The sequence below is a fragment of the Pelophylax lessonae genome (genome assembly GCF_965119305.1).
Source record: "Pelophylax lessonae genome assembly, chromosome: 3".
In the NCBI taxonomy this organism is placed as follows: domain Eukaryota; kingdom Metazoa; phylum Chordata; class Amphibia; order Anura; family Ranidae; genus Pelophylax; species Pelophylax lessonae.
Window position 1 is genome coordinate 256846093 of NC_138770.1, and position 22053 is coordinate 256868145.

Below are 22053 nucleotides of genomic sequence, written 5' to 3' on the forward strand. Positions count from 1 at the left end.
TGTTCTTCTTCATCTCTGAAGGACGAGGCCCATATGGAGTAGGAGGGAGGTTGAGGTGGTGGTGGATGTGGCGGTGACATAGGCGTGCGCACAGGGTGTGCTGGGTGTGCCTGGGCACACCCTAATCACCTAGGGCACATAGCATTGCCAGTGAGGAGATGGGAAAGATCTCCCTGGGACCTGCTCTGCTCTATTTCTCCTTGCCTACAGGTACATGGCCCCGATACATTACTCTCCCTGCTGGCAAACACATGCATGTGTATTTCAACTTTGGGGTGCACACCTTAATGCAATAGGCTGCGCACACCTATGGGCGGTGTAGGTGGAAGCGGCGGTGGAGGAGGACCAGGGCCGGATTAACAGCATCATGGGCTTGGTGCTGAGGATTTTGAAGGGCCTTAGGGCCGTGCCTTGCCATGCACCCAGAGGAGGAAGGGTGCAGCCATGCATGCCTAATTCAACATGGGATGCTGTCTCTGAAGCCCATAAACACATCCATGCATCGCCAACTGTCCCTCCTTGTCCGGCCTTCACGCTGTGTGGGGAGGTTCTGAGGGTGCTGCCTGGGGAAGCGAGCATAGAAGCCAGACTTCTGTGTTTACAAGTGACAGAAGAGCGGTAACAGTGAATATGGCCAACCCGGGGCCTATATAAAAGGTAGGGGCCTGGAGCTGCAGCTCCAATAGACCCTACATTAATCTGGCCCTGAGGAGGAGGACGAGGTAGCCAACACTGCTTCTTTTCACAAATTTTAAATGAGGGTACACCCCAAAAGAGTGAGAAAGAGCAAAAATGGAACAATGGGTGGGTAAGGTCGGTATCCATTGCTATTCTGCATAAGGTACGGAAAAGTCCCGTGGGATCCATGCCTGGTTCATTTTAATGAACGTGAGCTTGTCCACATTGTCTCTGGACAGGCGGCTGCGCTTGTCTGTTATAACGCCCCCAGCCGTGCTAAATACCCGTTCAGATAATACACTGGCTGCAGGGCACGCCAGCACCTCCAAGGCGTAAAGGGCAAGCTCAGGCCATGTGCCCAATTTGGAGACCCAGAAGTTGAAGGGGGCAGACCCGTCATTCACTACATGTAGGCGTGTGCACACATACTGCTCCACCATGTTGGTAAAATGCTGCCTCCTGCTAAGACGTTCCATCTGAGCTGCTGGTGCTGCTGTTTGTTGTGGCGTGCTGACAAAGCTTTTCCACATTTCGGCCATGCTAACCCTGCCTTCTGAGGTGCTGGCGGTGCCCTGGTTGCGTTGGCGACCTCCTCCTCCTCCTCCTCTGCCTTGTGCTTCCACTGTGGCCCCGCTGTCAGATGGGAATGCCAGCAGCATGGCGTCTACCAGCGTGCGCTTGTACTCGCGCATCTTGCGATCGCGCTCCAGTGAGTGAATTAAGGACGGTACGTTGTCCTTGTAACGGGGATCCAGCAGCGTGGCCACCCAGTAATCAGCACAAGTTAGAATGTGGGCAACTCGGCGGTCGTTGTGGAGACACTGCAGCATGTAATCGCTCATGTGTGCCAGGCTGCCCAGAGGCGACGAAAGGCTGTCCTCTGTGGGAGGTGTATGGTCCGTGTCCTCTGTATCCCCCCAGCCACGCACCAGTGATGGCCATGAGCTGGCCTGGGTGCCACCCTGCTGTGAACATGGTTCCATCTCCTCCTCCAGCTCCTCCTCCTCCTCATCCTCCTCATCCTCCAGAACTGTGCCCCTGCTGGACAATTGCGTCCCTGGCGTTTGCGTGTGCAGGAACCCACCCTCGGAGCCCCTTGCGAATGACTGCCCTGAAAGCCTTGGAAATGTTACCTCTTCATCCTCCTCCTCCTCCTCATCCTGTGCCACATCCTCTTCCATCATCGCCCGAATTGTTTTTTCAAGGAGGCATAGAAGTGGGATAGTTAAGCTGAGAACGGCGTCATTGCCACTGGCCATGTTGGTGGAGTACTCAAAACAGCGCAACAAGGCACACAGGTCTCGCATGGAGGCCCAGTTATTGGTGGTGAAGTGGTGCTGTTCCGCAGAGCGACTCACGCGTGCGTGCTGCAGCTGAAACTCCACTATGGCCTGCTGCTGCTCGCACAGTCTTTCCAGCATGTGCAAGGTGGAGTTCCACCTTGTGGGCACGTCACATATGAGGCGGTGAGCGGGAAGGCCGAAGTTACGCTGCAGCGCTGCCAGGCGAGCAGCAGCAGGGTGAGAACGCCGAAAGTGCGCACAAACGGCCCGCACTTTCTGCAGCAGCTCTGACATATCGGGGTAGTTTTTAAGGAACCTCTGCACCACCAAATTCAGCACATGCGCCAGGCAAGGGATGTGCGTCAAACCGGCTAGGCCCAGAGCTGCTATGAGATTTCGCCCGTTATCGCACACCACCAGGCCGGGCTTGAGGCTCGCTGGCAGCAACCACTCATTTGTCTGCTGTTCCATGCTCCTCCACAACTCCTGCGCGGTGTGTGGTTTGTCCCCCAAACAGGCAAGTTGTAAAACTGCCTGCTGTCGTTTACCCCTGGCCGTGCTGAAGTTGGTGGTGAAGGTGTTACGCTGTCCGGATGAGGAGGCGGTAGAGGATGAGGAAGCGGAGTAGGAGGAGTTAGGAACAGGAGGCAAACTGAAGCGCCCTGCAATCCTCGGTGGTGGAAGGACATGCGCCAAATTGCTATCCGCCTCAGGCCCATCCGCCACTGCATTTACCCAGTGTGCCGTTAGGGAGATATAACGCCCCTGACCGTGCTTACTGGTCCACGTATCCGTAGTTAGGTGGACCTTGGCACAGATGGCGTTGCGCAGTGCACACCTGATTTTTTCCCCCACTTGGTTGTGCAGGGAAGGGATGGCTTGCCTGGAAAAGTAGTGGCGGCTGGGCACGACGTACTGTGGGACAGCCACCGACATAAGGTTTTTAAAACTGTGCGTCTCCACCAGACGGAATGACAGCATTTCAAAGGCCAATAATTTTGAAATGCTGGCATTCAGGGCCAGGGATCGCGGGTGGGTAGGGGGGTACTTCCTCTTCCTCTCAAGTGTTTGGGAGATGGAAAGCTGAACGCTTCCACGGGACATTGTGGAGATGGTTGTTGGTGACCCAGGTGGTGGTGTTGCTGACAGATCGTCTGTTTGCGGGGTGGCAGGTGCCGGTATCACTACAGATGTGGCTGGAGCGGCCGAGACTGCAGCAGAAGAGGAAGCAGGATGAGCCAGAGACGTTTCTTGGTTTTGAAGGTGTGTACTCCACTGCAGCTCGTGCTTTGCACTTAGATGCCTGATCATGCAGGTTGTGCTCAGGTTGAGAAGGTTCATGCCTCGCTTCAAGCTCTGATTGCACAGGGTGCAAACCACTCGTGTCCTGTCATCAGCACATTTTCTAAAGAACTTCCACGCTAGAGAACTCCTTTGAGCTGACTTTGGTGCGCTCGTTCCCTTGCTGCGTTGGGCAGTAGCGGGCGTAGTGTCTAGGGCACGGCCGCTCCGCTTCTGCACCCTGCTCCCTCTTCTGCTGTGCTGGTGGCTCTGTGCGACCACCGCCTCTTCCTCCAAACTACTCAGTTCACCTGCATGACGTTCATTCCATGTGGGGTCGAGGACCTCATCGTCCTCCACATCATCTTCCACCCAGTCTTCACCCCTGCCCTCCTTGTCGGTCTCCACAATGCTGAACGCCGCAGCAGTTGGCACCTGCGTTTCGTCATCATCGGAGACGTGCTGCGATGATCCTTGCATGTACTCATCTTGAGGAATAAGTGGTTGGGCATCGCTGCACTCAATCTCTTCCACTTCTGGGGCAGGGCTAGGTGGATGGCCCTGGGAAACCCTGCTGACAGAGTCCTCAAAAAGAATAAGAGACTGCTGTATGGCTTGGGGCTCAGACTGCTGGCCTGATTTGCAAGGGGGTGAGGTGAAAGACGGTTGGACATTGGCTGCAGGTGCCAACTCTGACCTTTCTGCAGTAGACTGGGTGGGAGACAATGTGAAGGAACTGGAGGCACTGTCAGCAGCAAACCAATCTACTATCGCCTCAACTTGTTCTGGCCTCATCACTTCTAGGGGCGTTTGATGCCCTACCAAATACTGATGCAGGTTCTGTCGCCTACTCACACTTCAGGAAGGTGTTTCACTTGTGCGTGTAGCTGGCACAGATCGACCATGTCCTCTCCTTGCAACAGGAGCTCTACCAGCAGCACCACGACCCAGGCCACGGCCCTTATTTGACGGTCTCCTCATATTTCTGTAATTTAAGATCTTGCCCTAGAAAGGTTTTTATTGAATAGCGGAATAGAAAATATGATCCAAAAAAAGTGTATGTATATCACACGTACACAACCACACTAGGCCCCAATTACTATTGTTTGTACCCCTAAAAGGCTAGATGAGGAGTAGGGGGAGTATGGAACAGGCAGCACCCTCAAACCTTCAGAAGTATGAGATGAACCCCAACAACTTGGAAAGGTGGATCTCTCTCACACGTACCGACACAGACTATCCCGCAATTCAATTGATCCTCAAAGGTTTTTATTGAATAGCGGAATAGGAAATATGATCAAAAAAAGTGTATGTATCTCGCACGTACACAACCACACTAGGCCCCAATTACTATTGTTTGTACCCCTAAAAGGCTAGATGAGGAGTAGGGGGGGTATGGAACAGGCAGCACCCTCAAACCTTCAGAAGTATGAGATGAACCCCAACAACTTGGAAAGGTGGATCTCTCTCACACGTACCGACACAGACTATCCCGCAATTCAATTGATCCCCAAAGGTTTTTATTGAATAGCGGAATAGGAAATATGATCAAAAAAAGTGTATGTATCTCACACGTACAGAAACACACTAGGCCCCAATTACTATTGTTTGTACACCTAAAAGGATGGATGAGGAGGAGGAGGAGTATGGAACAGGCAGCACCCTCAAAGCTTCAGAAGTATGAGATGAACCCCAAAAACTTGGAAAGGTGGATCTCACACGTACCGACACAGACTATTCCGCAATTTAATTGATCCCCAAAGGTTTTTATTGAATAGCGGAATAGGAAATATGATCAAAAAATGTGTATGTATCTCACACGTACAGAAGCACACTAGGCCCCAATTACTATTGTTTGTACACCTAAAAGGATGGATGAGGAGGAGGAGGAGTATGGAACAGGCAGCACCCTCAAAGCTTCAGAAGTATGAGATGAACCCCAAAAACTTGGAAAGGTGGATCTCACACGTACCGACACAGACTATCCCGCAATTTAATTGATCCCCAAAGGTTTTTATTGAATAGCGGAATAGGAAATATGATCAAAAAATGTGTATGTATCTCACACGTACAGAAGCACACTAGGCCCCAATTACTATTGTTTGTACACCTAAAAGGATGGATGAGGAGGAGGAGGAGTATGGAACAGGCAGCACCCTCAAAGCTTCAGAAGTATGAGATGAACCCCAAAAACTTGGAAAGGTGGATCTCACACGTACCGACACAGACTATCCCGCAATTTAATTGATCCCCAAAGGTTTTTATTGAATAGCGGAATAGGAAATATGATCAAAAAATGTGTATGTATCTCACACGTACAGAAGCACACTAGGCCCCAATTACTATTGTTTGTACACCTAAAAGGATGGATGAGGAGGAGGAGGAGTATGGAACAGGCAGCACCCTCAAAGCTTCAGAAGTATGAGATGAACCCCAAAAACTTGGAAAGGTGGATCTCACACGTACCGACACAGACTATCCCGCAATTTAATTGATCCCCAAAGGTTTTTATTGAATAGCGGAATAGGAAATATGATCAAAAAAAGTGTATGTATCTCGCACGTACAGAAACACACTAGGCCCCAATTACTATTGTTTGTACACCTAAAAGGATGGATGAGGAGGAGGAGGAGTATGGAACAGGCAGCACCCTCAAAGCTTCAGAAGTATGAGATGAACCCCAAAAACTTGGAAAGGTGGATCTCACACGTACCGACACAGACTATTCCGCAATTTAATTGATCCCCAAAGGTTTTTATTGAATAGCGGAATAGGAAATATGATCAAAAAATGTGTATGTATCTCACACGTACAGAAGCACACTAGGCCCCAATTACTATTGTTTGTACACCTAAAAGGATGGATGAGGAGGAGGAGGAGTATGGAACAGGCAGCACCCTCAAAGCTTCAGAAGTATGAGATGAACCCCAAAAACTTGGAAAGGTGGATCTCACACGTACCGACACAGACTATCCCGCAATTTAATTGATCCCCAAAGGTTTTTATTGAATAGCGGAATAGGAAATATGATCAAAAAAAGTGTATGTATCTCGCACGTACACAACCACACTAGGCCCCAATTACTATTGTTTGTACCCCTAAAAGGCTAGATGAGGAGTAGGGGGGGTATGGAACAGGCAGCACCCTCAAACCTTCAGAAGTATGAGATGAACCCCAACAACTTGGAAAGGTGGATCTCTCTCACACGTACCGACACAGACTATCCCGCAATTCAATTGATCCTCAAAGGTTTTTATTGAATAGCGGAATAGGAAATATGATCAAAAAAAGTGTATGTATCTCGCACGTACACAACCACACTAGGCCCCAATTACTATTGTTTGTACCCCTAAAAGGCTAGATGAGGAGTAGGGGGGGTATGGAACAGGCAGCACCCTCAAACCTTCAGAAGTATGAGATGAACCCCAACAACTTGGAAAGGTGGATCTCTCTCACACGTACCGACACAGACTATCCCGCAATTCAATTGATCCTCAAAGGTTTTTATTGAATAGCGGAATAGGAAATATGATCAAAAAAAGTGTATGTATCTCGCACGTACACAACCACACTAGGCCCCAATTACTATTGTTTGTACCCCTAAAAGGCTAGATGAGGAGTAGGGGGAGTATGGAACAGGCAGCACCCTCAAACCTTCAGAAGTATGAGATGAACCCCAACAACTTGGAAAGGTGGATCTCTCTCACACGTACCAACACAGACTATCCCCCAATTTAACTGATCCCCAAAGGTTTTTGATTAAATAGCGGAATAGAAAATATGATCCCAAAAAAGTGTATGTATATCACACGTACACAACCACACTAGGCCCCAATTACTATTGTTTGTACCCCTAAAAGGCTAGGAGTAGGGGGGAGTATGGAACAGGCAGCACCCTCAAACCTTCAGAAGTATGAGATGAACCCCAACAACTTGGAAAGGTGGATCTCTCTCACACGTACCAACACAGACTATCCCCCAATTTAACTGATCCCCAGAGGTTTTTGATTAAATAGCGGAATAGAAAATATGATCCCAAAAAAGTGTATGTATATCACACGTACACAACCACACTAGGCCCCAATTACTATTGTTTGTACCCCTAAAAGGCTAGGAGTAGGGGGAGTATGGAACAGGCAGCACCCTCAAACCTTCAGAAGTATGAGATGAACCCCAACAACTTGGAAAGGTGGATCTCTCTCACACGTACCAACACAGACTATCCCCCAATTTAACTGATCCCCAAAGGTTTTTGATTAAATAGCGGAATAGAAAATATGATCCCAAAAAAGTGTATGTATATCACACGTACACAACCACACTAGGCCCCAATTACTATTGTTTGTACCCCTAAAAGGCTAGGAGTAGGGGGAGTATGGAACAGGCAGCACCCTCAAACCTTCAGAAGTATGAGATGAACCCCAACAACTTGGAAAGGTGGATCTCTCTCACACGTACCAACACAGACTATCCCCCAATTTAACTGATCCCCAGAGGTTTTTGATTAAATAGCGGAATAGAAAATATGATCCCAAAAAAGTGTATGTATATCACACGTACACAACCACACTAGGCCCCAATTACTATTGTTTGTACCCCTAAAAGGCTAGGAGTAGGGGGGAGTATGGAACAGGCAGCACCCTCAAACCTTCAGAAGTATGAGATGAACCCCAACAACTTGGAAAGGTGGATCTCTCTCACACGTACCAACACAGACTATCCCCCAATTTAACTGATCCCCAGAGGTTTTTGATTAAATAGCGGAATAGAAAATATGATCCCAAAAAAGTGTATGTATATCACACGTACACAACCACACTAGGCCCCAATTACTATTGTTTGTACCCCTAAAAGGCTAGGAGTAGGGGGAGTATGGAACAGGCAGCACCCTCAAACCTTCAGAAGTATGAGATGAACCCCAACAACTTGGAAAGGTGGATCTCTCTCACACGTACCAACACAGACTATCCCCCAATTTAACTGATCCCCAAAGGTTTTTGATTAAATAGCGGAATAGAAAATATGATCCCAAAAAAGTGTATGTATATCACACGTACACAACCACACTAGGCCCCAATTACTATTGTTTGTACCCCTAAAAGGCTAGGAGTAGGGGGGAGTATGGAACAGGCAGCACCCTCAAACCTTCAGAAGTATGAGATGAACCCCAACAACTTGGAAAGGTGGATCTCTCTCACACGTACCAACACAGACTATCCCCCAATTTAACTGATCCCCAGAGGTTTTTGATTAAATAGCGGAATAGAAAATATGATCCCAAAAAAGTGTATGTATATCACACGTACACAACCACACTAGGCCCCAATTACTATTGTTTGTACCCCTAAAAGGCTAGGAGTAGGGGGAGTATGGAACAGGCAGCACCCTCAAACCTTCAGAAGTATGAGATGAACCCCAACAACTTGGAAAGGTGGATCTCTCTCACACGTACCAACACAGACTATCCCCCAATTTAACTGATCCCCAGAGGTTTTTGATTAAATAGCGGAATAGAAAATATGATCCCAAAAAAGTGTATGTATATCACACGTACACAACCACACTAGGCCCCAATTACTATTGTTTGTACCCCTAAAAGGCTAGGAGTAGGGGGAGTATGGAACAGGCAGCACCCTCAAACCTTCAGAAGTATGAGATGAACCCCAACAACTTGGAAAGGTGGATCTCTCTCACACGTACCAACACAGACTATCCCCCAATTTAACTGATCCCCAGAGGTTTTTGATTAAATAGCGGAATAGAAAATATGATCCCAAAAAAGTGTATGTATATCACACGTACACAACCACACTAGGCCCCAATTACTATTGTTTGTACCCCTAAAAGGCTAGGAGTAGGGGGAGTATGGAACAGGCAGCACCCTCAAACCTTCAGAAGTATGAGATGAACCCCAACAACTTGGAAAGGTGGATCTCTCTCACACGTACCAACACAGACTATCCCCCAATTTAACTGATCCCCAGAGGTTTTTGATTAAATAGCGGAATAGAAAATATGATCCCAAAAAAGTGTATGTATATCACACGTACACAACCACACTAGGCCCCAATTACTATTGTTTGTACCCCTAAAAGGCTAGGAGTAGGGGGAGTATGGAACAGGCAGCACCCTCAAACCTTCAGAAGTATGAGATGAACCCCAACAACTTGGAAAGGTGGATCTCTCTCACACGTACCAACACAGACTATCCCCCAATTTAACTGATCCCCAGAGGTTTTTGATTAAATAGCGGAATAGAAAATATGATCCCAAAAAAGTGTATGTATATCACACGTACACAACCACACTAGGCCCCAATTACTATTGTTTGTACCCCTAAAAGGCTAGGAGTAGGGGGGAGTATGGAACAGGCAGCACCCTCAAACCTTCAGAAGTATGAGATGAACCCCAACAACTTGGAAAGGTGGATCTCTCTCACACGTACCAACACAGACTATCCCCCAATTTAACTGATCCCCAAAGGTTTTTGATTAAATAGCGGAATAGAAAATATGATCCCAAAAAAGTGTATGTATATCACACGTACACAACCACACTAGGCCCCAATTACTATTGTTTGTACCCCTAAAAGGCTAGATGAGGAGTAGGGGGAGTATGGAACAGGCAGCACCCTCAAACCTTCAGTATGAGATTGTGTTCACTGTACCCCACAAAGATTGAGTTCACTGCACCCCACAATGATTGTGTTCACTGCACCCCACAAAGATTGTGTTCACTGCACCTCACAAAGATTGTGTTCACTGTACCCCCCAAAGATTGTGTTCACTGCACCCCACAAAGATTCTGTTCACTGTACCCCACAAAGATTGTGTTCACTGCACCCCAAAAAGATTGTGTTCACTGCACCCCAAAAAGGATGTTGTTCACTGCACCCCAAAAAGGATGTTGTTCACTCCACCCCAAAAAGATTGTGTTCACTGCACCCCACAAAGATTGTGTTCACTGCACCCCAAAAAGATTGTGTTCACTGCACCCCAAAAATGATTTTGTTCACTGCACCCCAAAAAGGATTTTGTTCACTGCACCCCAAAAAGGATGTTGTTCACTCCACCCCAAAAAGATTGTGTTCACTGCACCCCAAAAAGATTGTGTTCACTGCACCCCACAAAGGATTTTGTTCACTGCACCCCAAAAAGATTGTGTTCACTGCACCCCAAAAAGGATGTTGTTCACTGCACCCCAAAAAGGATTTTGTTCACTGCACCCCAAAAAGATTGTGTTCACTGCACCCCACAAAGGATTTTGTTCACTGCACCCCACAAAGATTGTGTTCACTGCACACCAAAAAGGATTGTGTTCACTGCACCCCAAAAAGATTTTGTTCACTGCACCCCAAAAAGATTGTGTTCACTGCAGCCCAAAAAGATTGTGTTCACTGCAGCCCAAAAAGATTGTGTTCACTGCAGCCCAAAAAGATTGTGTTCACTGCAGCCCAAAAAGATTGTGTTCACTGCAGCCCAAAAAGATTGTGTTCACTGCAGCTCACACACAGAAAAATGGATGTGGATCACTGACACCTGCCTATCTCCAATCCCACACCACACAGCAATATCGATTGTAGTTTGTAGAACACAGTTTCCCTAAAATTCAGCAGACTCTGTCCCTAACAGGATTGAGAAGAGATCGTAGATCAGGATTGAGTGCAGATTCACCCCACCCCCCACACAGCAATATCGATTGTAGTTTGTAGAACACAGTTTCCCTAAAATTCAGCAGACTCTGTCCCTAACAGGATTGAGAAGAGATCGTAGATCAGGATTGAGTGCAGATTCACCCCACCCCCCACACAGCAATATCGATTGTAGTTTGTAGAACACAGTTTCCCTAAAATTCAGCAGACTCTGTCCCTAACAGGATTGAGAAGAGATCGTAGATCAGGATTGAGTGCAGATTCACCCCACCCCCCACACAGCAATATCGATTGTAGTTTGTAGAAGACACTGACCCTATATAATTCAGCAGACTCTATCCCTAAAATGCCTACAACTCGCCCTGCCTAAACACTCCGACCTGTCCCTCAATTCTATCCGGACACAAATGGTTTTTTCCTGCCTATCTTTCCCTAATCAGCAGCCAGCACGTTGATGTGTGCTCTGTCCCTGAATCTAAGCAGCATAATGACGCCGCTGCGGCTGCCTCGAACTTATAAAGACTTGGTCACATGCTTCAGACGGCCAATCACAGCTACTGAGACATTTGCAGGCATGGCTGGGATGGCTTAAGGCACACCAGTTAAACGATTGTTGATTGGCTGTTGAAAGCCCGCCATGAAAAGAGCGCCAAAGCATGCAAAACCCGGAAATAAAACGACCGAACACGGATTTTTACCCGAACATACAGTAAAGTGTCCGTGTCCGTGTTCGGGTACAAAAAATCCAATTATTCGGTACGAACACGAATAATACAGTCCGTGTTCGCTCAACACTACTCAGGAGGAGTGGAGGGCAGAGGAGCAGAAAGAGAGAGGTATCTTCTAGCATGGGAAGCAAGTCTTTTGTAGCATGCCTCATTTTCCTTCCGCCACTGAAGAGAATGACTTCTTCTGTCAATTACTGCTTCTTTCAAATAGAGATGAAGTTCATCATCCAGGCTCATATGTAGTTGCAGATTCAGAAGAAATTGAATCCTCCACATGAGGCCCCAATAAAACACTGAAAATGTCCTGATATATTTAACAACGATGACGAAGATTCTCTTCTGTCTTTTGATGTATTTTTGGACATTTTTCTGTTTTTGCAGAATGCTGCTCTTCATAAAAATAGTGTTCTGGACTTGTCTTTTTGGCAGGAACCTCCTGCACCTTCTCTGAAATATCTTCTGTCAGCCATTGTTTTGCCTAAGCCAATACATCATCAGAAGAGAGAGCATGGTTCTTGTATCGAGGATTCAAAAGACTTGCAAGCACAACATTTTTAATCTATTCATGCTTCTCAAAACATATATCATTCAAAGCTCTTTGGCTTGACAGACCATCATTTGAAAGTTGGAGGGTTTTGTGTGCCATGACACTGAGGTATGACTATCAGCAAGCCTCATTCCTTTCCACATGTTTGCTCCACTGTCTCGAAGTTGCTCAAGCATCACTCGGTCTTTGTTGATTCCCCATTCCTTAAGCATGCCTAGAAACATGTCTCTACTGTACTCAGCTGTGTAGGATCCTTGCATCACTTTTGTATTCAACACAAATTGCCTTTTTGTCCATCTGCTGTCAATGAAGTGGCATGTAAGAATCATTAGTGACTCTGAATCTGTTTGTGACCAGCAGTCCGTCGTGCATGAGAGTAAGTTGCCAGCATTCTATGGTTGCAGCATAGTCTTTACTTTGTCAATGACCTTTTTCTGAAGCTTTGCCAGCATTTCGGTTTGATAATACTGCTCACTCTTCAGTGTGTAGCTTGGCTCAAGTACGGACATCAACCGCTGAAATCCTGAGTCAGACACCATTGTAAATGGCTGGTTATCAGTGACAATCATCTCTGTAGATACTCTGTCCAGCAGTTGGGATCTTCAATCTGAATCTAGACAGTGACATGTGTTTTTTTTTCACAAACATATCTGTTGTCTGGGATAGTGGAGGAGGTATTGAATCAAAATCACATTGATATCCATTTTGTTTTTTCTGTGCTGCATGATACAATTCAATATGATGAACTCCTAGATGGGCCCAAAGATTTGACATATTTTTGTTTTTTCAGTTACTGATTCCATGCTTATATTGTTTGTACATGTTTTGCACACTGCTGCTTTTCCTGGAGAAGGTTGAGATGAGAAATAGTCCCAGACCACACTTTTACTTTTTCTCTCCTCATCCATCTCCATTTCAATTTGAAAGACACAAAAAAGATTTAAAAAATGGCTTGCTGAAGTTGCTGCTGCTGCTGGCTGGCAGTGTGGGTGGTTACTTGCTGGCACCCTGTTGTGGGTTGGTGGCTGATGGCTGGCAGTGTGGGTTGCTTGCTGGCACCCTGTTGTGGGTTGGTGGCTGACGCCTGGCAGTGTGGGTTGCTTGCTGGCACCTTGTTGTGGGTTGGTGGCTGATACCTGGCAGTGTGGGTGGTTGCTTGCTGGCACCCTGTTGTGGGTTGGTGGCTGACGCCTGGCAGTGTGGGTTGCTTGCTGGAACCCTGTTGTGGGTTGGTGGCTGACGTCTGGCAGTGTGGGTTGGTGGCTGACACCTGGCAGTGTGGGTGGCTTGGTGTCACCCTGTTGTGGGTGGATTGCCTGCCAGAACACTGTGGTGGCTGGCTTGGTGTCACACTGTTATGGGTGGCTGGCTTGCAGGAACACTGTGGTGGCTGGCTGGCTTGGTGTTACTCTGTTATGGGTGGCTGGCTTGCAGGAACACTGTGGTGGCTGGCTGGGTTGGCGTCACCCTGTTTGGGTGGCTGGCTTGCAGGAACACTGTGGTGGGTGGCTGGCTTGGTATCAACCTGTTATGGGTGGCTGGCTTGCAGGAACACTGTGGTGGATGGCTGGCTGGCTGGCTTTGTGTCACCCTGTTATGGGTGGCTGGGTTGGTGTCACCCTGTTATGGGTAGCTGGCTTATGTTATGGGTGTTATGTTATGGGTGGCTGGCTTGTAAGAACTCTGTGGTGGGTGGGTGGCTGGGTTGGTTTCACCCTGTTATGGGTGGCTGGGTTGGTGTCACCCTGTTATGGGTGGCTGGCTTGCAGGAACACTTTGGTGGCTGGCTGGGTTGGTGTCACCCTGTTCTGGGTGGTTGGCTTGCAGGAACACTGTGGTGGTTGGCTGGCTAGGTGTCACCCTGTTATGGCTGGCTGGCTTGCAGGAACACTGTGGTGGCTGGCTGGCTGGCTTGGTGTTACCCTATTATGGGTGGCTGGCTTGCAGGAACATTGTGGTGGCTGCCTGGCTGGCTTGCAGGAACACTGTGGTGGCTGGCTGGGTTGGTGTCACCCTGTTATTGGTGGCTGGCTTTCAGAAACACTGTTATGGGTGGCTGGCTTGGTGTCACCCTGTTATGGGTGGCTGGCTTGCAGGGACACTGTGGTGGCTGGCTGGCTTGGTGTCACCCTGTTATGGGTGGCTGGGTTGGTGTCACCCTGTTATGGGTGGCTGGCTTATGTTATGGATGTTATGTTATGTTATGGGTGGCTGGCTTGCAAGAACACTGTGGTGGGTGGGTGGCTGGCTTGGTGTCACCTTGTTATGGGTGGCTGGGTTGGTGTCACCCTTTTATGGGTGGCTGGCTTGAAGGAACACTGTGGTGGCTGGCTTGGTGTCACCCTGTTATGGGTGGCTGGCTTGCATGAACACTGTGGCAGCTGGCTGGCTGTCTGGCTGGCATCACCCTGTTAGTGGCTGGCTTCGAAGAACACCGTGGTGGGTGGGTGGCTGGCTTGGTGTCACCCTGTTATGGGTGGCTGGCTTGGTGTCACCCTGTTATGGGTGGCTGGCTTGCAGGAACACTGTGGTGACTGGCTGGGTTTGTGTCACCCTCTTCTGGGTGGCTGGCTTGCAGGAACACTGTGGTGGCTGGCTGGGTTTGTGTCACCCTCTTTTGGGTGGCTGGCTTGCAGGAACACTGTGGTGGCTGGCTGGCTTGCAGGAACACTGTTGTGGGTGGCTGGCTTGGTGTCACCCTGTTATGGGTGGCTGGCTTGCAGGAACACTGTGGTGGGTGGCTGGCTCGGTGTCACCCTGTTACGGGTGGCTGGCTTGCAGGAACACTGTGGTGGCTGGTTGGCTTGGGGTCATCCTGTTATGGCTGGCTGGCTGGCTTGGTGTCACCCTGTTCTGGGTGGCTGGTTTGCAGGAACACTGTGGTGGCTGGCTGGCTTGGTGTCACCCTGTTCTGGGTGGCTGGCTTGCAGGAACACTGTGGAGGGTGGCTGGCTTGCAGGAACACTGTGGTGGGTGGATAGCTTGCAGGAACACTGTGGTGGGTGGCTGGCTTGGTGTTATCCTGTTCTGGGTGGCTGGCTTGAAGGAACACTGTGGTGGGTGGGTGGCTGGCTGACTTGGTGTCACCAAGTTATGGGTGGCTGGCTTGCAGGAACACTGTGATGGGTGGGTGGGTGTCTGGCTGGCTTGGTGTCACCCTCTTCTGGGTGTCTGGTTTGCAGGAACACTGTGGTGGGTGGCTGGCTGGCTTGGTGTCACCATGTTATGGATGGCTGGTTTGCTGAAACACTGTGGTGGGTGGCTGGCTTGGTGTCACCCTTTTGTGGGTGGCTTGCTTGCTGGAACACTGTGGTGGGTGGCTGGCTTGCTGGAACGCTGTGGTGGGTGGCTGGCTTGCTGGAACACTGTGGTGGGTGGCTGGCTTGCTGGAACACTCTGGTGGGTGGGTGGCTGGCTTGCTGTAACACCGTGGTGGGGTGGCTGGCTTGGGGTCACCCTGTTGTGTGGGTGACTGGCTTGGTGTCACTCACTCACCCTGGCCTGTTGTGGGTGGCTGGCTTGCTGGAACACTGTGTGGTCATTGGTCACATTGGCGGGTGGCTGGCTTGGTGTCATCTGGGTGGCTGGTTTGCTTGATCGCTGGAACCCTGTTGTGGGCTGGGTGGCTGGATGCTGGCTGGCTGGCACCCTGGCCTGTTCTGTTGTTGTAGGTTGCATGGCTGGTGGCTGGCACCCTGTGGTGGGTGGCTGAGGGCAGGGCCTGTGGGTGGATGGATGGATGCCTGGCACCGTGACCGGACCGGACTGCAGCTGGCTGTACACGAGGCTGTCTGGTGTTCTTAAGGCAGAGAACGTGTGCATCGTACGGTGAAATGGCGTCACGTATGGGCCGCATAGGCGTAGGAGGCGGTGTTAGAAGACAGAACGCGTGTGCGCAACATACGCAATGACGTCACGAAAATATCGGCAATATCGATTAATCCAAAGGCCGATTCCGATATATCGGGGAAAGTGCATATCGGCCCTCGATATATCGGTGTTGCCGATAATCGGTCGATCTCTACTTTATTTACCAACTGAAATCATCTGAACCCCATGTATTGTATGTAGCAATGATCAAAAATTTAGGTCTAAACCGCCTATAGGCTAACCTTCCTGTATGTGTTAATTTGAGAAACAAATATTGGTTCAGCTTTAAAATGTAAAAATTATCATTTTGTATTGGTAATGTGTTTCAAAATCAAAATTCTCTCTTGTGACTACTTTTTCCTGAACTAGAATGTGGAAACCATATTTGTTCATTATTTTATTTTATATGCATTTCTAATCAACAGCAACAAACTCTAAGCATGGGACATTTGTTTTACAAGGCTGCAAAAGGCTGAAAAAAAATCTACTATTGGATAAAGGAAGTGTGTTTTATCAACCTTACCCATTGCATTGCTGTTAAGCAAGAACACTCCATAAGCATTTCCATCTTCTTCAAGTCCCATGTAGAATGGATGAACTCCATATGCATTTTTTTTGTACTGAAAACATAAGCATCAGAAGTGAAGTATGTGATATATAATTAGCCTATAAAACACACAATCAATGTACTTTCCTTCAAATTAACCTGAAAAAATGCTAATTTTGAAGATTATTGGTTTACATGGTATGAGGATGGGCTATACGAAGGTAAACATTACAGCACTACAGAACTGTGCTTGGGTTGTAAACTTCATGTGGCAGCATCATTCTGCATTTAAAGAGAAACTTTATGGTACTTTCAGAAAATATGCATTGGGGGGGAATTTTATCAAGCATTTGCAACACTTCCCTGGTAGTATGGTCTTATGAAAATAATGAAAAAGTGTATTAAAAAAATAAAACATATTCTAAAAAGTAAAGGCATCTGTAAAGGCATTTAAAGCATCACTTATGGAGGTTTTTGGGTATCACATTGTTTCACTATGTTGAGGTGCACATCATTTTACAAAACAAAATTTGGTATTGTACATGGTTTCCTAAAAGTCTCCATACATAGGAAAAAGTAACAAACTTATATTATGTTTTATATTTAATATGTTTAATATTTATATAATTTCTTTTATATTTTTTTTTATACACAGATACCCTAAAAGAATGTTATGTAAAAGAATGTGTGTAAAAAGATGTGGCCTACATATATTTTGTGAAATTTTGTAATTAATATTTTGTAACTAAAGGTACATTTAGCTCCAACTTTCTATTTTCCCTATGTATGGAAACTTTTGAGATACCCTGTACTGTGTGTTTACAATAAAATTAATTGTAATATATATATATATATATATTTATTTAAATGCAATTGATAAACAGTTGAGCAAAACGTGTTAAAAAAATCTAAAAACCTCTCCAATGCCAAAATGGTTAAACAGATCTATCCACTGTAGTTCACACAGTTTCCTGCACCATTATAATGGCGCAGGAAGCCTAGTTAACAGCCTGCCGCCCTGTAGCAGTAAATGTGCTATAGGGCGGCTGCACTGTGCAGGACCACATATATTTAAACATGATCCTGCACTTCTGGGTAGGGTGACGTCATCTGTGACATAAGGGGGCGGGGTCTCCCGATGACGTCATCTGGTGGCCACGCCCCTAATGGCTATATAATAAGCTGCAGAGACGGGCATAATCACCGGAGACGTCGCCGGAGGAGGACCGGAGGAAGAAGGAGAGCCGACAGCAAAAGAGCAGAAGACCAGAAGACCGGAGAGGAGAAGACAAGAAGAGCGGACACGGAGAGGAGAAGACAAGAAGAGAGGACAGCAAAAGAGCAGAAGAACGGAGAGGGAGAAGACCAGATGAAGATTTTTAATAAACTTTCCAAAACGTCTCCTGTCGTTATTTACACACACTGCCTTTTATGGGGTGAATGGGTAGGGGTACAGTGTACCCCATTCACATAGGGAGGGGGTCCGGGATCTGGGGGGCCCCCTTGTTAAAGGGGGCTTCCAGATTCCGATGAGCCCCCTGTCCGAAGACCCCCACAACCACCGGCCAGGGTTGTGGGGATGAGGCCCTTGTCCTCATCAACATGGGGGCAAGGTGCTTTGAGGTGGGGGGTGCAGAGCCCCCCCTGTCCCAAAGCTCCCACACCCCCCCCCCATGTTGAGGGCGTGTGGCCTGGTATGGTCCAGGGGGGGTGGGGCCGCTCGCTCGTCCCCTCCCCTTTCCTGACCTGCCGGGCTACATGCTCGGATAAGGGTCTGGTATGGATTTTGGGGGGACCCCACGCCATTTTTTCGGCGTGGGGCTACCCTCAAATTCCATACCAGACCCTAAGGGCCTGGTTTGGAACCTGGGGGGGGGAACCATACTCTGTTTTTGGCGTGGAGTTCCCCCTCAAGATTCTCACAGCGCAAGTCGCGCCGCAAGTCGGATCACCCTGAAAAGGGCAGAAAAAACGCTGCTAAAAGCTACTGTGGCCAAACGTGCAATAACTGTAATGGAAAAAGCTACAGAAAGCACGTTTTTACAGCTGTTTTTTCCCGGCGTCAAGAAACAGCTTTGGAGCTAGTTTTTATGACGCCCTGTGTGCATGGAGCCTTATATATAAACAAACTGCTAACAATTCAATGGTGAATATAAGATCCATTTGTACTACCGGAATGTATACTAAGTGCCAGTTCACATTTGTGCGATGCGGGAATGCTGCGAATATACAGAGTGTTCCTGCATCGCATCCGCACCCCTGGCAGTTCACACTGCCATATGCGATATGCTGGGGGTGTCAATTAAAAGTTAACGACATCCCCCAGATCAGATCGCATATCGCAGTGCGATCTGAAAGTTCGCACAAAATTGGATCGCACTAGTGTGAACTACAAAATGCGATCCGATTCTGCTGCGGACCAAAAAAAGGGTCCTGTGCATCTTTTAGTGCAATTGCGGTGCGAATTCAGCCATACAAACTGTATGGCTGAATTTGCACCGCACAGAGATTGCATGCAATTTTAGGAGCAGTGCGCTCCGAATTACATGCAATCTCTGTGATCTCACAAATGTGAACCGGCACTTAAACTCAAAACTTCAGTGACACAATGAAAAAAAATAGTATCAATACATAAAAAAGTGTCCATGTGTTAAATAAACAATGCAAAGTCCATAAATCAAAATATGAAGTGATGAATAAACTTGTTGGTCCACCAGTGCAAACTATATATTAATGTGCTGTTCTCGCCTCCACCAGTATGCTCAGGCCCCTGTTTCACCAGCTATCATGGCATATCTCACATATCTCCATTGACGTGAGGATCGCGGGATTACATCAATGGATGGGCTCCATCCTCTATATGCATTACATCAAAGCATAGACTTCTTCAGTAGGGATGTGTGAGATATGTCATGATAGCCAGCACTGCTTAAGTGCTATGCTTGTGAATGTTTTAAATTTATAATTTGTGGAGCATTAAACTTTTACCAAACAGAGAGCACTAGATTCTGCGTTTTGTTCCTCTCTATATCCAATAACTTCCAAGTGGCATCAGGGCTCAGGGAGCCAGCAGAAAGGAGTAGGTTATACAGAGGAGCAGCGCACCACCAGCACACCAGAGAGATCTCTATCATATTCCCAGAAAGGAACTGCTGATTTTGACCCACTGGTGAAACAGGGGTAAAAATATGAGGTGAGTGGCCTGAGCATACTGGTGCAGGCGAGCACAGCACATTGATATATGGTTTGCACTGTGGTGGACCAACAAGTTTATTCATCTCTTCATTTTTAAATTTATGAAACTTGGATTATTTAACACATGGACCCTTTTTTTTCGTATTGATACAATATTTTTTTTCATTGTGTCACTGAAGTTTTGAGTTTTAGTATACGTTCCGGAGGTACAAACAGATCTTATATTCACCATTGATGTGTTAGCCGTTTGTTTATATATAGGTAGCGCAGCACCGTTTTCTGTTTATTAATTGTATCAAGTGGAGTGAAAACGCTTTTTTGGTGACAGCAGCAACTTGGTTAACCTCCTTAGCGGTAATCCCGAGCGTGACTCGGGGTTGATTTTTCATATCAGGATCGGTAACCCCGAGTCAAGCTCGGGGTGGATTGCAGAGAGCGCAGCGGTGTTCTCTTACCTTATCCTGGCGATCCAGCGATGATCTCTCATTGCTGAGATCGCCAGCCGAGAGTCCCGCCGCTCCTCCGTCCCTCCGTCGGTCTGATCACTTCCTAGTTCCGTTCTCTGCAGCAGCAATGCTGCATGGGAGCGGAACTAGGGAGGGAAATTCAAAAAAAAAAAAAAAAACGTTGCACAAAACACAAAACACATTTTATATTGTGTATATATATATATATATATATATATATATATATATATATGCATATATATATATATATATATATATATATATATATATATATATATAAATATGCGCATATATATACCGGTATATATATATATATATATATGCATATATATATGTGTATATATATATATATATATATATATATATATATATATATGCACACACACATATATCTATATATAATATATAATGCATGAATTATAATCTAATCAATATAATTTTATTATATATATTATATATTAAATAATAAAATAATATTATTGATTCGATTATAATTCATGCGTTTGTGTTTCAAATTTATCACATCTGGGATGTCTACTAGAGTCTTATTTTGGTCAGGTTTAAGTCAGTAATTACTAAGAATTGTAGGCCTATAATACATAACGCCAAATTTCCATGAAAAGAATTGTACCGCTTTTGGTATGTAATTCCTGACATAATCATACCGCCAGGGAGGTTAATTATTTAAATTTTCTTCACTATTATTGCGCTGATTAAGGACTTGTTACTGTTTTTTGTTTATAGCGCAAAAAATTTAAAAAACGCAGAGGTGATCAAATATCACCAAAAGAAAGCCCTATTTTTGGGGGAAAAAAGGACATCAATTTTATTTGTATACAGTGTCACACGACTGCGTAATTGTCAGTTAAAATATAACAGCTCTGTACTGCAAAAAATGTCCTGGTCAGGAAGAGGAGTTGAAGTGGTTTATTCCCTGGTAAGTACTTATAAACTGTTAGACCCCAACTGTAGACTTTAAAGTTTCTGTTCTAGGATCTTTGAGAATAAATAATTTTACAGTAAAAGCAGCTAAGGAAGTCAGTTATGAGTTGTTTTAAAGGTCTTTTACTGCTTAATATTATGTAAATACTCCATCGCCTGGACACAGGTACACTTCAGGAGAAAAACAGTGTTGTTACATAATCTTATTTAAAAACTTGAAATGTATAGGATTTTTTTTTTTTTTTTTAAACATTTTATTGAGGTAAAATGGTATGACATAACAATTGAACATCATTTTTAGGCAGTACAAAATGCATCAAAAAGAAAAGCAAGGTAAACAGCAACAGGATGCACCATGAATAAGGTTGAGTAAACAAACCACGACGTAAACATACAGTGAAGTACAGTAATGTACAAGATCATCACAAGTCAGGCAGTGTAGACCGGTTAGTAAAGTGAAGACAATCTTGGTCCCCATACTCTTGGTGCCGGGCCATGGGGATAACACAGAAACAAAAACAACCCATGGCGACCTCCATCACGATTGGGCGTGTGACAGATAAGGCACCTCCAAGGGCAGTGGTGGCTGCCCCCACATGTCCGGACACCCCCATGGGGGAACATGCTGTATCCGGGCATAGGGGGCACCCATCAAAAACGTGTATGCCGTCTCGGGGTGGGTAATTCCGAAGAAACCCACATCAGGGGTCAGTGGAGGTAAGTGTTCTGGCCCATGGGCGGAGTCGGGTCTGCAGCTTGGGGGGGGAGCAAAGGCGCATCCGGGTGTGGGGGGGCGGTAGGGAGAGGAAAGAGGGGGTAGGAGGGTTGAGGGAAAAAACAAGAGGAGAGGATGTTAGATATGAA

At 46.7% G+C, this 22053-nt stretch overlaps 1 protein-coding gene across 1 annotated transcript in view; it reads right to left on the reverse strand.

The window, feature by feature from the left end:
• SI (sucrase-isomaltase) overlaps positions 1 to 22053 on the reverse strand; it is a 331665-nt gene that overhangs the window by 66159 nt on the left and 243453 nt on the right. The window contains exon 51 of the mRNA XM_082249620.1: positions 16562 to 16658. Within this exon, the coding sequence (XP_082105746.1) occupies positions 16562 to 16658 (97 nt within the window). The remainder of the gene's footprint in view (positions 1 to 16561; positions 16659 to 22053) is intronic.